The sequence below is a fragment of the Oryzias melastigma genome, linkage group LG17 (assembly GCF_002922805.2).
Source record: "Oryzias melastigma strain HK-1 linkage group LG17, ASM292280v2, whole genome shotgun sequence".
Lineage (NCBI taxonomy): Eukaryota > Metazoa > Chordata > Actinopteri > Beloniformes > Adrianichthyidae > Oryzias > Oryzias melastigma.
In genome coordinates, this window is record NC_050528.1 from 30,225,830 (window position 1) to 30,243,282 (window position 17,453).

Genomic DNA, 17,453 nt, shown 5'->3' on the forward strand with positions numbered 1-17,453 from the left:
GTGATAGTTTGTCGTGAGAAAGTTTAGTGACTTTAGCTTTAACATCTTTAGAGCTATTGAACATTTTTGACCAAATCTGATTCCTGTCCTCATTTAAAATTCTTAAAAATAAATTATGACTTTGTTTTAGCATGAATTTGATGAGTGTTCATGAATAGCTGATATCATTATTAGTTTAATTTATTAGTTTTTTTTTTTTTTTTTTAAAGATAATGTGCTTCTTAAGTTCTTAAGACATCACATTTTTGGTTTTATTACCACAGTAGTTAATTTTCTTAACTGTTATTTATCTGTCAGATAAATAAAACAGGCACATCAAAGGACAGCTGGGGTCCTAAGGAGTTAAATCAAGGCGCTAGCATGTAGCAGTTAGCAGCTGCTGTTTAGCCATCTGTCAGCAGCACAAAGAGCTTCACATTAAAAAGAAACAAAAACTTTGTCTTTTTCTGTTGAAATACCTTTAGAGGTGTTGTTTGTATTAAGACAATAGAGACACTTGCTGTCAGTTTAAAGCGTTTTTAAAAGAGTTATTGGTCCCGGAAGTTAGCTTTCTAGCTAGCTTTGTTTACTTATGCTTGAGCTGCTGCCGTTTTCTGCTGCGTTTTCTGGTAATTACATTTTATGATCTTTTCATGACATGCTTACTTCTGGTGGAGTATTTATCCGGAATGATAAGATGAAATATTGAATACATCAGAGGGACAGCACAAGTTAGAGGTTTTGGAGATAAAGTCAGAGAGGCCAGACTGAGATGGTTTGGACATGTTCAGAGGAGAGACAGTGAATATATTGGTAGAAGGATGCTGAGTCTAGAGCTGCCAGGAAAGAGGTCTAGAGGAAGACCAAAGAGGAGGTTTATGGATGCAGTGAATGAAGACATGAAGGTGGCTGGTGTTAGAGTGGAGGATGCTGAAGACAGGCTTAGATGGAGGAAACTGATTCGCTGTGGCGACCCCTGAAGGGAAAAGCCAAAAGGAAAAGAAGAAGAAGAAGATAAGATGAAATATTAAGCTCTGATCATAATGAGAATTAATGAAATATCCGATCCTGATCGGACAAAGGAGTCCGATTTCGATCGAGTCCTCAACCATGTGATCGGCCCGATTTCCGATCACATGATCAGATCAGGACATCCCTAGTTTGGATAATTGTCACTCTGGAAGATGCAGCCTCATTTTATCCTAAATCCTTTCACCGATGGAAGGTTTTTTTTTTTTGTTTTTTTTTCGGTTCCGGGTCACGAGCAGACGTGCGTCCTCCAGCTCTCCTCAACTCTTCGGCTTTTAAAGTTTTTTAAAGTTGCCCACAAGCGACTTTAATCACCAAGCTGCAGCAACAACTACCGCAACGAGGAGAGTTGAACATGGCACCGAAGAAAAATCTTGAAGCTGATCTGGCAGAGCTTAAAACCGAATTAGCCGACATCCAGTCTAAGCTAACCCCAGCTGTTCTCTCTGAATCCACGCTAGCAGCGCTGCTGGAAGCTAAGCTAACACCACTGCTCCAACTCGTGGAAGATTTCCGTCAAGAAAAGGCACGTAACGAACAACGAGATAATCTCCAAGATCTCCTGGAGAGAAGGATGCCTGACATGGATCAACAGGCGCGGATGAATAATGTGATTCTCACGGGACTTCAACTACAACCCCGGGTGCGGCCTGGTGCTACCAGTGCTAGCATGGATGCTAACGGAGCTGTGACGGATGCTAACCCGACCGTAGAGGATCAAGTTGGAGAATTTCTTGCGTCAAAAGGGATTTCCTTGGACCTAAATACTGTTGAGGTCTGTCATCCGCTTCATCGGAGAAAGAATACGGATAAACCAGCGATCCTGATCAGGTTTGTGAATCGAAAGCACAAGATAGCTCTGATGAAACAACGTAAAAACCTGAAGGGGTCTAATGTGTTTCTTAATGAGCATCTTTCTAAATATCACGCTGATCAGGCAAAGCACGCAAGAATGTTGCGCAGAAATAAACAGATCCACAGTACATGGATTCTGAACTCCAGAACCTTAGTGAAAACACTCGGACCACCGGACGCTACACAGCCTTTGGAAATAAAATCCATCAAGGACTTTGAGAATTGTGGGATTACGCATGTCTGACCCTTTAATTCAAGCAAAATGTGAAATGTGAACTCAAAAACCGCTGGATGTGAACTCTGATCCGATTCTGAGCTGCAGAACTCGAGCACATTTCCCTTGAAATGAGACCTTCACAGTCTCTCAGTCATAACAACAAAGAAGAACCGTTACGTGGCCTTAAACTTGTTCTTAAGCTGTGATGTAGCACTGATTCTGCTAAAAAAATAAAAAAAATAAAAAATTTTATTTTTATATTTTTGATCCTTTTCTTTTCAACTTATTATTTTTTGTTATAATAATCATTTTTATGAATACAATCTGCACAAATTGTATTTTTTATCAGAATATTTTGACTTTTTCTCCATAAACTAATGAAGATAATTTTTACTTATCACTTTTTATATTTTGTAATAATTATTTGATTTAATACAATCTGCACTAATTGTCTTCTTTTTATGAGAAGATCTTGATCTTTACTGCATTAGCAAATGAAGATGATTTAATTACTAATTTGTGTATTATCATAATTCATGCACAAATTGTCTTTTTTCAATGAGAATATTAGATTATTGTTTATGTAATATGCAGTGATGATTACTGAAAAGTTTACAATCACTATGGTATTCATTTTCTTTACTGATTAATATAAATGATTTATCATGGATGCTTTGAAACTTGATTACATTAATGATATTAATGATCCTTAATACCCTGATTTCATTAATATTTGATATTAAGTCCTGAACCGGATATTGATATTTCGTGTAGAGAAAATGGTATGGTTGAGTCGAGGTGGGATTATTTAAGTTTGTTTCCTTCCACCCCCTTTTCAAGTGATCTACTTGTGATTCACTAAGTGATATGTTATGTATGTATTGTTTCCTGATTGCTTGAAATAAACCAGTTCATTCATTCATTCATCCCATCACACATGGTCCCGCCCTTTACCAAATGCAGAATTTCCTGTCCCCTTTGCAAAGAAGCAATTCCATGATATTTCCACCCCCATTCTTCACAGTGGGTATGGTGTTCACAGGATGAAACTCTTCCACGTCCAACCATGCATGTGAGAAGCGCGTTCAGTGGTATTTAAAATAAATAACCATCCTAACAAGTGAACAGCTGGATCTTTTTTCTGTTTGAAAATACGACCAGGTCCTTTTGTGTCGCGCTCCTCAGACGTCTGCGTCTAATTCAGGCTGCAAACTGGAAAAGTGCAGCGAAGATGAAACTTTGGTTGGTGATTTTATGGAGGAGCTGTACCATTCCGTATGATATGCAACTTATTATTTATAAGCTACAATCAAAACAGTGAAAAAATGAAAAACGAACGTTAAACAAAGAAAAAAGTCCAAAGCACATAACCTCAGAGTGAAATCTATTTCTACAGAGTAAATCCTCATCTAAAAATGTCGACAGCATGCTTCTCTTGTTGTTTTAAACTGCTGCATCGGTACATTCCATTGACGAAAACAACAGTAGAACATCTGTCAATCAAACCCCCCACACGTTCCACGTCAGACCCACAAATGCTTATTGAGCCATCTGATTGGTCAATTTATAACTCTAATAACTTGTGATAAGGGAAAAAAAATCTTTAAAAAAATTAGGATGAGAAAAAAGAAGTTAATCAGAAAGCAGCAGAGGAAGAATGATTATTCTGACATATAAAATGACTGAGAAATAACTGTCTGTTTCTCAATGGAAGTCAATGGGACTTTGGCCTTTTTGCAACCCAGTGGTACTTCCTATATGGAACATGGAAGTAGGGGGGCTTACTGTGTCCGGTTATTCTTATATACAGTCTATGCTCAGCTATGAGTCACAGAGACTCAGACCAATCGCTGAAGATGGGTTGCAGACGTTTGCAATATGGCGATAGCTGTTTCAGGAATTGACGGTAAAAGCGGTGGCCTACTTTCGCGAGGAGTGGAGGTAACGCATTTCCAATGGGGGACCACATAGCTTGATAAGTCCACTATTTTACAGTCAATGGCCACTCCCCCTGTGTAGTTCTGTGTCAATTCCTCAAGGAAGTGGTTACAGGTGTGTGAGGACCAGGACTCCTGTTTTATATGATAAACAGTTATTTTCTGTACCTTTACATAAATCAAGTCTTCAAAAACCACACAATGTGTTTTCCTGGATTAGAGGCACTAATGGGATTAGCTCATAACAAAGACTGGATCCCCTCCTCACCTTGGCGGTGGTATTGGTGGAGCTTCTGGGTATTTCCTGTCATAGATGTGCATGTCATAGGATGGCGGGGAGTAAACAGGTGGCGGTTCTTCATCTGAACTATCCGGTTCCAGACTTCGTTCCAGGATCTGTGAAGAAAAACATCTTTGTTTGGTGGCACCTTTAACCTCAGCCCAATGTGCAAGAATTCTGCTCTAACTGTCAAGATATAAACAGCTTTAGCTCCTGATCTGTCCTCTATCTCCATTAGGGTCAAAATTAAACATTTGACTTCTATACAAACTGCTTGTATCCTGTGATATGCAATCACAGGATACTGCAATGTGGTTACATGTCTTACCAATGGATACACTGACTGATGGATAGAAACGACACTAAGGAGCTGATGCATTCCAGTACTCAGAGAGAAAGTGCTTCATTAGAACGAAGTCTATTACTTAGATCAGTGTTATTCAGGTGAGGTGAGTCCAGAAGCCTTGAGGATGAGACATTCGAATCAAGCTTTGGAATGTGACACTCCAGTCCTCAAATCTTCCTTTCATTCCTGTCATAGAGAACCCCACCTCATCCAGGTTTTTAAGGCCAAACTAACAGAGAAATGGAGGTTTGGGTTTAACAAACCAGTATTACAGTGTGTGGAAAGAAACTCACCAAGTTCTGATCCAGATGGAGCTCCACACTAAATGATACTCCTTAAAAACAAAAACTTTAAAAAAGGTCTCCTCAGGTCAGAGTAGCTGGGTTTTCAAACTCTGAGCTTCCTCAGTGTGAGGATGAACTCTGTTCATCTCATGTAATCCTAATCTGCAGCATTATAATACTTTGAACTAAATGGGTCAGTTTGCAGTAAAGGTTAAAAAAATAAAATAAAATAAAAAAAATAAAAAAGGTGGTCTGCAGTGGTGTAAAGATCAGCGAGCTTTATTTTGATTTTCAGAGGAGTTAAGTTGAACTACAGGTTGTGATCAGTGTGGGTCGTAACCAGACTGAACGGTGTCTCAAAATCTTCCCACTGACCTCTGCTGGGATGCTGTCGTCCGAGTCAGAGCTGTCGTCAGAGCCCTGTCCGTCGATGCTCATCTGCAGCAGCTGGTCGATGGTCGCGTCCACGGCGCCATTGTTGGAGCGCAGCACGCATTCGATCACCTCATAGTCCATGGAGGGGAACATTGTCTTGAAGTCTTCCATGGCCTGGTTGAACTCCAGTCGTCTGACCTGCCGGTTGGGCCGGCTGTTGTTGAGCTGTCCTGGAGCGCCGCTGCCACCTCCTCCTCCCCCACCGCTGCGAGAACCCCCATTGCTGCTGCTGCGTCTGAACAGGCTGGTCATGCTCTGGCCGTGAGCCCTCGGGTGATGCCAACCTTCCAACAGGATGGCTTCTTTGACGTCTTCAGTACGAGCTCACGGCTCCTTGGTCATCTGAGCTTCTCTAACTTCCTCTGACACTTTCTGAATCCAACATGGCTGCCTCCTGAGAAGAGTTTGAGATTTCTGCTAATGCTGGCTTACAGAGCTGAGCATGGTTTAGAGCCTAGCGAAGGTGGCGAAGCCAATACGGGGCCGCTGCATGCTTAGCTAGCGGTCATCACCTACAGAGAGAGCGGACAGGAAGTATGAGGCAGTAGGGCTCTAACGAGTATCCGGGTGCTCGGGTACTTGCAATCTGCTCCCGAAAATTCAAGTATGGATATTCGCGACGCCCATAATTGGTGATTTGCGATCTTTATAAATGTAGTAAATTGTCATAAAACTAAAACAAAGAGTCGCGGTACTGCCAGCGGAAGTAAACACATCTTCGTGACGGTGAAGCTTCCGGTTTTCAAAGTAAAACTAGCGAGAGCTTTTTTCCGTTCAAAAACTGAGACTGAAGTTCCGCTTACAGACATAACTTCTGAAAAAATGAATTAACTTTAACATCGGAGCTTTAGCTCCGGTGTTTACATTCTTTTGACTATGATAACTCTTCAACATTTGACGCAATTAACGAAACTCCAGCTTATTCTGAAAGGCGGATGTAATCAACGTGAATCAGCTGATTCTGCTGCAGAAAAAAAGAATATATAGATATTTTTAATACGGGTTCTCCATCAATAAGTAATGCTTAGAACGTAAAATATTGAAGAACTTTGAGGATAGAAAACTGTGGAGAACATTTTCAGATTCTGTTGTTAAATGATCCAAAACAGCAGAGATATTTATCATTTTGATGTTGTTTATGTTACTGCTGACCAGAAGATTGACAAAAAGTTTAAAATGGCAAACATTTTTTTCTATCTGAATCAGTTTTGTTCATTCTGATCACCTGTTCTGAATTAAGGTATAAATGATAATTAAATACAAATAATTATTTTTTTTATCCATCTAGTAAAGAGACACACACATAGCAATAAACATTATAATAAGTAAAAATTGTTGTTCAATTCGTTAATTGTTGAGCTTGATTTGTGAACCGAATCGGATCGCCACCTAAGCGATGATCCACAGCCCTATAAGGCAGGAACCAGCACGTGCGGCTACTTCCTTTCACCAGAGAGCTCCAGCTTTCTCAAAGAGCTGAGCTGCTCCTAATATTCACCAAATGTGAGCCCGAGTCTGAGAGACACGCCCGCCACCCAACAGTCCCAAAGACAGCACTGACTACCAAACCTATGGAATACACCACAGGAGATCCATGTACCACACTGAGCTCCTTGATGTCATTGTCTGGATACTTCATAACAAGGGTGAACACTGGGGTAGCCCTCCTTCATTAATAATAATCTGGTTATTATCATATTTTTACAAAAATTCAAAAAGTATCTGTTCAGGCTTTCTTCTAGTTTCTGTTTCTTTTAGACACTATGTGTTTATTTTTTTTGTTAAATATACCTTTAACTGTTGGGTGAACTCAAGTGTCTTTAAGGCGTCTTAAGTATAAAAGGATTTTTTTACAACAGGAAAAACTCCACATCCAGCAAACGAATAAAGACCTGCAACTAGGGCTGGGCGATAAAACGATAATTATCGTTATTGCGATATTACTTTTTTTCGATAGTGAAATGAGACTATTGCGATAAACTTTCGTGTTAAATAACACGGGAGAAAACCCCGGAAGAGCCGCGCTTCCTCTTCTTACGGAGCGGCTGATTCTAGGAGCCCAGACTGAGAGCGGGGGGGACGGAGGCCCCGAATGATGACAAAAGGACAAAACAGAAAACATTATTTCAGTAAACCAATAACCAATATATAATCGCTAATACTTTTATTTTAATGTCAAGGTAACGATGTTTATATATTTTGTTTTGGAAACGTCGTCACCGGACCCCCCTCCTCTACATTGAAAATGGTTCGGTCCGACTGGATTATTCTTCCGCAGCTGTTTGTTACCGACAGACCCACAGAGTGTGAGGGAGAGAAGACACGCTTTAAAATCAGGAGTTTAAAACCTGATTTAGAGGAGAACCTCCATGAAAAAAGGAAAAAAAGGAGACAGTCTGTCTATTGCCGCGCGTTACGTGTCAGGCGGGGCTGAAAGAGGAGAGAAGGACAGACTAGCGTGCTCGTAACAGCCGCGCGCAGGGGGGCGGGGACTCGATTGTGGCTGCGGAGTTTAGATGAGTTTGAGGGTTTTGTTAAAATATTAACCAAAAGCTTTTGTATAGAGCTTCGAATTAGAATAATTTGTTGTTTTATTGTGTAGCAATAATGAATTTGTTAGTTACATTTGTGCCGTTTATGCTCATTTCTTAATGAGGTGATCTAATAATAGTAAAATAAACTTGTTTTTAACGACTCCTGACATGACACTAAATGAAGAGATCTTATGTGTTTGATCAATCCTCCAACATGTACACATGTCAGATGACTGAGTGAAATGATGATTAAATCTATTATCAGAACTGTTTATTTTAAGTTTACATTTTATTATCTTCTGCTGCACAGCAGTACCTATAGTTTATGTTCAGAAGAAATTAGAAAATAATATAAAAATAACTGCAATATGTTTGCTGCTTTAGAACAATGTTTTTAAGACTTAATTTTAATTTGAAAGGAACTTGTATGTGCTGCAGTCAGATTAAAATAAATCAGAAATTCTGTACAGCCTATTGAAAACATACCACCGTTATGGTTTAACTATTGTGTACATTATGTATATGTACAGTATTTATTAGAAATATTTAAATGTTCCTCACAGTTAGTTTCAATACTACAGTTAATACAAAAAATAATGAAAGTTTAATTTGAACTAACTAAGATTTAATGGGGGGGGGGCAAAGTTAAGGTGTAAAAATCTGAAGTCCTAAAGCTCTTTGCAATAAAGATTACTTTGATTATTTGATTATTTGATTGATATCGTTTTTAATATCGTTATCGCACAAAATGAAAAAAACGATATCGCAATATGAAAATTCCCATATCGCCCAGCCCTACCTGCAACCTTTCCAATAACTCTTGACCATGAAGAAAACAGTGATGGCGCCATCTGTGTGCACATTTTTCAACAGACGTGTTTTTTCTATGCATGACATTCTTGGAAAAAACAACTTTAAAACTAGAAATTTCGCATTACCTGCGATAATGCTAGTGTGAATGCTGTAAGCTGAACGTGGCTGCTGAAGATGCTTGTTCAAATAGCTGAAGATACTGATATTTTTATCTTAACACGCTAAAGCAGATAGCTGAAATCACTGAAGCTAATAGTTGAAAAAGCTGAAGCTCATAGCTGAAATCGCTGAAGCTTATAGCAAGCTAAAGTATTAGCTGAACTCCAAAAGAGCCTAAAAAACTGAAAAATAACCTATGACAGCCAAAAAAGCTAGCATGTAGCTAAAATTTTAGCTAAACTCCAAAATAGCCAAAAAAAAAAGAAAAATAACCTAAAACAGCCAAAACAGCTAGCATGTAGCTAAAATATTAGCTAAACTGTAAAATAGCCTAAAAAACTGAAATAAAGCCTAATTTAGCAAAAACAGTTACCCTGTGGCTAAAATATAAGTTAAAGTCCAAAAAGGCAAGAAATCCTTAGTTTTGACTGTCAAAACAGCCAGCCACCTTCATGTCTTCATTCACTGCATCCATAAACCTCTTCTTTGGTCTTCCTCTAGACCTCTTTCCTGCAGCTCTAGACTCAGCATCCTTCTACCAATATATTCACTGTCTCTCCTCTGAACATGTCCAAACCATCTCAGTCTGGCCTCTCTGACTTTATCTCCAAAACCTCTAACATGTGCTGTCCCTCTGATGTATTCATTCCTGATCCTATCCATCCTGGTCACTCCCAAAGAGAACCTCAGCATCTTCATCTCTGCTACCTCCAGCTCTGCTTCCTGTCTTTTCTTCAGTCCCACTGTTTCTAGTCCAAACAACATGGCTGGTCTCACCACAGTCTTGTACACCTTTCCTTTCATTTGTGCTGAAACTCTTCTGTCACACATCACACCTGACACTTTTCTCCACCCATTCCAACCTGCTTGCACTCTCCTCTTCACTTCTTTTCCACACTCTCCATTACTCTGTACTGTTGACCCTAAATACTTAAACTCCTCCACCTTCTTTATCTCTTCTCCCTGTAACCTCACTCTTCCACTCTGGTTCCTCTCATTCACACACATGTACTCTGTCTTACTGCGGCTGACCTTCATTCCTCTCCTTTCCAGGGCAAACCTGGGTGTGGAAAAGAAGCCTGGAGGAGAGTGCAAGCAGGTTGGAATGGGTGGAGAAAAGTGTCAGGTGTGATGTGTGACAGAAGAGTTTCAGCACAAATGAAAGGAAAGGTGTACAAGACTGTGGTGAGACCAGCCATGTTGTTTGGACTAGAAACAGTGGGACTGAAGAAAAGACAGGAAGCAGAGCTGGAGGTTGCAGAGATGATGACCGATTCGCTGTGGCAACCCCTGAAGGGAAAAGCTGAAAAGGAAAAGAAGAAAAAGAAAGAAGAAGCTTTGTGCCAAAGCAGTGGAGCAGCAAATTTCATTGATGACCCGCTGGATGCTCATAGATGTGATCAACTTTGCGCCTTACAGTCTGTTTTTCAAGATATTTTTTAAAATAATTTTTGATATATTTTGTAATGCAGTGTATTGCATTGAATTACAAAATGAACTACATTTTTAATACAATGTATTTCTATAATGATACAAACAAGTGATAATAAAATAATTATTATAAGGTGTTTTTTTCCAAGAATGTCAGGCATAGAAAAAACATGTCTGTTGAAAAATGTGCCGCGTTTTGATTATTGTGTGTTCTAACAGATCCGTGTGTTGCTCTGTCATCTCCAAGAGTAACAATAACTTGGAGCAAAAAGTGAGTGCGTTTTTGTGTTGGCCGAGATCAATGTGAGCATATGCTATGATAACGGATTCAGTTTCTGTTTTTTTTTTCTCACCGGGAGGAGTCTGAGTTCAGACCAATCATTACCTCGTTCCTGTGACTGACAGTAGAATCTGACTCAATCATTCCTGATCCCATGTGTTGTTGGGATCGAACTGCAGCCACACAGTTCCACCACAGCGTCCTCTCCAACGACTCAACTTTTTCAAGCGCCTCCTTCCATGTTTACAACTTTGATGTCAAAGTACAAACGCACTTTTATGAAGCTCCACATAAATTCCCCTGGATTTAAGAAGCAGAACAAAACCCTCATCTTTGCTTATCGCTGTTTTGATCTCGATCCACTGCAGATCTTTTTCACTTTTACGGGTCTGGCCTTTAGATAATAAAGCGCTGTCATTTAGAACCGAGAATTCTGGTCCTCCTTTGAGCTCCAGAGGAGACCTCCCCGCTGCTCTCAGCCCCACTCAAACGTATAGACACAGTCGCAATTAATTTGGTTTCCCGCTTCGTTCCACACTCCCGGACTCTGGACCGTGTTCGGTTTTCATCTAAAGTTGGGGTTCGATCCAAAGCGGGTTCATGCTAGCGGGCTAACGGTCCAGTTGGCGGCTCCAGACGCAGCGCGGAGACCCGTGGGAGAAGGAACCCCCCCCGGTACACTGCATTCAACATTACCCGCGGTCTGTCGGCAAATCGCTCCGGTGCCGCCCTGTTAGCTCCCGGCAAACAACCAGAACAAGACCGCAGTGCGTCCTCCGAGTTCTGCTACTGAAGGCCTTCCTGAAAATCAACACTCCGTCCCTCACACTGAAGCATGGAAGCGAAGTAACACCGACGAGAGGCACGATTATTTCCGTTAACATATAAAAAAGCTGACCCACTTTCTCCACCGCTGCAGAAGAAATGGCAGCTACTGCCCGGATCGGACCAGACCGGACAGGACCGTTAGTACACCGAGCCCCGCGCTCAAAGCCAGGGGGACAGCGGGGCAGCGTCCGTGCTGTTCTCACCTGCAGCTGGAGATGGACCTGACCAGCCACGGAGCTCCTCCCCCGGCGCAGGCGACCTTAGTCCCGCAGAAAGCGTCTAGCCGAAACCGCAAGTCTGAGCAGATCAGAACCAGGAGCCGCTGCGGTACAGGGATCCAAACTTAGCAGGCCGGAGGCGCACCAGGGGCCTTCAAAATAAAACACCACCGGAAGCTTTGACCGTGCCACGTTTCACAGCCAAAACAAAAGTCTGATTTTGACAAGAAAAATAATAAATATGTAAAATAATACATGAAATATAAATAATAAAATACAATCATTACTTTGCAGTTGTGTGGATGACCTGACGAGATGTATTACTGAGCCTTAATGAAATAATGTTTAGATTTAAATGGACTATCCGTGGCAGACATAAGATCCTGTCCACATTTGTTATTGGAGAAATCACACATCAATGTAATGGTAGGGTCATCTTGACCTATAAGAGAGCACAAGGGTTAAAGTAATTTTAAATTATTGAAAAAAATAATTTTGTTAAAACTGACTTTTCAACAAGGGGGTTAGTAAGTAATGTCAGAGCTTGTATTTAATTTATTTTTGTATCTCATTTATGTTTTATATTTCTGTATTTTATTTAAAAAATGTAAAGAGTCTAATGCTGTTATCCCAATACAAATGTTGTATGGTGCTGACCAAATCCCAAATAAAATGTAACATTTACATATTTAGTGTTGTTTTTACTGTTTCTCAAATCATTCTCATTAATGGCTTTGGTGAGACATTCAAGAGAAATGAAAGAGACAATAATAAGATCTCTTTTAGAGCTAATCCTTCTCAGATGTGTCTCATCAGCGTCTCAAATTTGTCTCATCCTTTTCTCCTTAATCCTCCTTTAAAATAGCTGAGACAATTGAGATCAGAGTGAGACAATAATGAGATCTCTTTTAGAGCTAATACTTCTCAGATGTGTCTCATTAGCGTCTCAAATTTGTCTAATCCTTTCTCCTTAATCCTTCTTTAAAATAGCTGAGACAACTTAGATCAGAACCATAGACTGTATAAGAATAACTGGACAAAGCAAGCCCCCCTACTTCCGTGTTCCATATAGGAAGTACCACTGGGTTGCAAAAAGGCCAAAGTCCCATTGACTTACATTGAGAAACAGACAGTTATTTCTCAGTCATTTTATATGTCAGAATAATCATTCTTCCTCTGCTGCTTTCTGATTAACTTCTTTTTTCTAATCCTAATTTTTTTTAAAGATTTTTTTCCATTATCACAAGTTATTAGAGTTATAAATTGACCAATCAGATGGCTCAATAAGCGTTTGTGGGTCTGACGTCGACCGTCTGGGGGGTTTGAGTGACAGATGACGGGTAGCCAATGGGAGCAGACTTCATCAATGGGTCCGTGAAGACCTTTTAACACCTACTTTACAATTCAACAATGTACCAATCATTGTCCTACTGTTGTTTTCCTCAATGGAATGTACCGATGCAGCAGTTTAAAACAACAAGAGGAGCATGCTGTCGACATTTTTAGATGAGGATTTACTCTGTAGAAATAGATTTCACTCTGAGGTTATGTGCTTTGGACTTTTTTCTTTGTTTAACGTTCGTTTTTCTTTATTTCACTGTTTTGGTTGTAGCTTATAAATTATAAGTTACATATATGCGCATAAAATCACCAACCAAAGTTTAAGCTTCGCCGCAATTTTCCAGCTTCACCCTGAATTAGACGCAGCCGTCTCAGGACCGCGAGACAAACTTGGACCTGGTCGTATTTTCAAACAGAAAAAAGATCCAGCTGTTCTCTTGTTAGGATGTTTATTTATTTTAAATACCGCTGAACGCGTTTCTCACGTGCATCTGTTCAGACTATAACCTGGCCGCGAATGACAACTGAAAAGCTGCGGCGCGCGCGAGAGGGACACGCGCATTTCTCCAGCGGCGTCACCCAAATGCTCCTTTTATCTCGACAAAAAGGAATAAATGTCAGTAAATCCAAAAGGACCGCTGACAGAATCAAATGTTGGAATGGTTCTCCCTCAAAGGCTTCAACAATGACTTGTAGGATTCTCCCGAGCCGCCGTGATTAAAGAAGAAGCTGTTTACATCCTGCGGTCTTGTGGTAGAGGCGTGGAAAGCGGCAGACGGTTGCAATAATCTCACTCCTGATTGGCGACAGTACTTCCTGTAGATTCGATGATTCAGCTATGACTCAGACCAATCGCTGAAGATTGTTTGCAAATGGCGGTATCCGTTTCAGGAATTGACGGTGAAAGCGGCGGCCTACTTTCGCGAGGAGAGGAAGTAATGCATTTCCAATGGGGGACCTCAGTGCTCGATCTGTCCATTATTTTTTACAGTCTATGATCAGAACGAGACTATTATGAGATCTCTTTTGTTTCTCCCACTTCTTAAGACTTGCTCAAAAAGCTTATCTCAATTCAAGCTCATTTGTCTCGTTGATGTCTTTGCTCATCTTTGCTTAAATCTTGCTCCTAAGGGTCCCTTAGGAGCAAGATTTAAGACACAAATGAGCACAGAATGATACAAGAATGAGACGCTCAAACTGATCTCAAACTTGTCTCAGGAGACGAGCTTGAGCCACATTTGAGCAACAGATTTTTCCTATGGGCCCATAGCAAAGCAAAATTGAAGATGAGATCTCGTTTCTGTCTCGTTTACGTCTCCTAGACATAAATGAGACCTGTTTGAGACAAAACAGGCTTTCTCACTCGTCTCGAATGTTTCTCCTGAGAAATAAGGCTCACAGTGAGCACTGTCTGAGATCTCAAAATTCTCTCACAACTGTCTCTTCTTCAGATCTCAGTTAAGAGAAAGATGAGACGTATTTTAACGTTCTCAAGTATGTCTCAATTTGTTCTCTTTACTTTCTCAACTGTCTCAGTGATTTGTATGCATAGTTCTGTCTCTTGTTGCTCAATAAGGTCTCGTTTAGTCTTTTCATTGTCTCAGCAAAAAGAAAAGTGAGACCAACACAAGTGCTCAAATAAGTCTCATTTCTTTCTTGCACATGATCAGTTTACAGAAACAAATCAATTATGATGTATTTATATTCAACTTACAAGAGTTGTCTATTCCTTACACATTTCACAAAACTTATTCATATTTTCAAGCTAAAGTCAAACTATTACTGTAAGACCTGATGTGCTCAAAAGACATCTTTTTGAACTTTAAAAAACGTGAAATTTCAAGATAACATTGCAGCGTCAATTTAATAATTTTTTATTTTAACAGTTGTGTAAATTACACTTGGGATGTTTTTTTTTTTTTCAGAAGAACACAAAGGTTTTAAATGCAGATCCACGATAGTTAAAAGGGACAATATAAATGTATATGTCTTGTAAAATATATAAAAATAATATTGGAACTATAATATCGCATTACATTTAGCCAGTAGAAGAAGAAGACGTCGCAGGGGAAAGTACAGGAACGTTTTGCAAAGAGCGACTGAGAGAAATGTCCATTTGCGGTTTAAGATGCAAGTTTTGTTCCAGCCACACAGAGACTACGAGAGGTAAGAATTTTAATTATTTGGTTCACTGTTGCAAAGAGGCGAAATATTAACTCATTAGACCGAGTGGCCAATGGAATATGTACGAAGCAGTGCATTGGCGCCTGCATGTTCAGCAAGTAGTTAGTGCAAATTATTTAATGCACTTTAATTTTGGCACTTAAAAAAATATATTTCAATTATTTTATTATTTATTTTATATATATATGGTTTATTTTATTATATACAATATGATATTTTATTGTTATTATTATTCTATTTTCGTAATTTTGTTCCAGTGTCATTTGTTGCGCAGGGAAGGTATTTTGCGTGACACACCTCCCTACTCGTTCCGCAGGGAAGATAATTACCGTGACACACCTCCCTTTACCATGCGGCGACAACAATAGCCAGTCAGCCCCTGCCCCGGGTTTGTGCTGACCGGTATGCTCTGCTGGAGGTGAGAGTGCGTCTCCCAAGATTGGAAGTTAGCTTTGATGTTAGCTTCTTAATTATGTTAGAATTCGATGTTTTTGATTAAGAAATGGCTGTTTTATGGTTTACATATACTTTTAATTATTTTTATGTGTTTTTATCGCCATTTTTGTGTTTTGCTTTGATCACATAAATAGTGAGCCCCCCACGTGCCCTGCAGTGCTCTGTGCTGTTGTTGAAGGTTAGTTTCTGCCATTTTGGCTTTAAATTAACTTTTACTGTTTTATTTTGGTGATGTTGCAAACAAACATGCATATAATGTCTTCGGTGGCTTCTTAAGACTTAAAATTCTCCGCCACATCCTTCTGACTTTATCCTCGCCCGGTAGACTGTAAAATCTGTACCGAGGAGGGCAGCTGCACTCCTTCTTCGTCAGCAGCCCATGTTCACACAACGCTCCACAAATTTAATTTAGTTTGGTTGTTAGTACAACCACGAGCTGCAAAACATGCGCCTGAACTGCGCAAAGACATTTTTGAAAACTTTGAGGGATCAAGTAAAACATGCTCGTTTGTATGCACCACTAAAGCTAACAAAACCGCCACTTTCAGTGGAAACAAATAGCGCAGTGTAACTTCCGGTTGCTATGCCGGAAATTGCACACACAATCCCTTTTACATGAGAGGCCCCAGGAATAAGGTCAATAGAACCAGACGGGTTTTGTGGAGTTTACAAGATGCCTAGCAAAATACACCAAAATAATATGCGTCCCCCTACAAAACAAACTTAGAAGATGATTTCTACGGCTAATGTTATGTGCAGATTTACGTGCGACTAGCTCAAAAGCTGATGGAAAATCGTGTTGACGACAATATGAGCAGCCACAATGCAGAATGTGGGATTTATTTGGGATTTGGTCAGCACCATACAACATTTGTATTGGGATAACAGCATTAGACTCTTTACATTTTTAAACAAAATACAGAAATATAAAACATAAATGAGACACAAAAATAAATTAAATACAAGCTCTGACATTGTTTACTAACCCCCTTGTTGAAAAGTCGGTTTTAATTAAATTATTTTTTTTAATAATTTAAAAGTACTTTAACCCTTGTGCTCTCTTATAGCTGAGCAGGAACCAGGAACTGTGGACTGGGGCTTCTGGGAGATGAAGTGCAGATGAGGCTCAGGAGAGTTTTAGAATTCAGGTGATGGCTCCCTCTGGTGGTCTGAGGGAAAAACAGACTGATTCATGACAGAGCCCCCCCCCCAACGTGCGGCTCCGGAAGCGAGGGGCCATCCGACGCCGGGGCCGTCCACGAGGTTGGACTGCTGGTCTGTCTGGGTGGCGACGGTGGAAGTCGCTGATCAGGGAGGGGTCGAGTATGTCGCCAGTGGCGACCCAGGAACGTTCCTCTGGGCCGTACCCCTCCCAGTCCACCAGATACTGAAGCCGACCACCCCGGCGCCGGGAATCCAGGATCTCCCTGACGAGATAAGCCGCTTCACCATCCACCATCAAGGGGGTAATGCCGATGTCCGAAGACTCAGTCCGCGACCCCCCATCAGAAGGTCCATTGGCGGGTTTCAACAGTGAGACGTGGAAGGTGGGTGAGACACGGTATTCAGAAGGCAACTGTAGACGGTAAGACACAGGGGTGATTTGTTTTAGTACTTGGAATGGACCCACGTACCTGGGGCTGAGCTTTTTACAGGGCAACCTCAGCCTGAGGTCACGGGTGGAGAGCCAGACCCACTGACCGGCAGCCAAACTGGGGCCCTCACGGCGACGTCGGTCGGCCTGCTCTTGGGACCTACAGACAGCATGTCGCAGTTGCACATGGGCTGCCTCCCATGTCTTCTCACAACGGCAAAACCAATCATCCACTGCAGGCAGCTCTGTGGGT

General features: G+C 40.7%; 1 protein-coding gene and 1 long non-coding RNA gene across 2 annotated transcripts; one reads left to right on the top strand and one right to left on the bottom strand.

Moving 5' to 3' along the window:
* Window positions 1-4,285: 4,285 nt before the first annotated feature.
* On the bottom strand, window positions 4,286-11,832 carry LOC118599948 (CUE domain-containing protein 1-like; the record flags this gene model as incomplete). The annotated part of the gene is given in 3 exon segments (XM_036216376.1): window positions 4,286-4,413; window positions 5,303-5,874; window positions 11,611-11,832. Coding segments are annotated over 2 exon segments (440 nt in total), but the record flags the coding sequence as incomplete, so codon positions are not given.
* On the top strand, window positions 10,988-12,313 carry LOC118599953. Its single transcript, XR_004949499.1, has 2 exons — window positions 10,988-11,425; window positions 11,499-12,313. It is a non-coding gene; the product is annotated as an uncharacterized LOC118599953 (long non-coding RNA).
* Window positions 12,314-17,453: the final 5,140 nt, after the last annotated feature.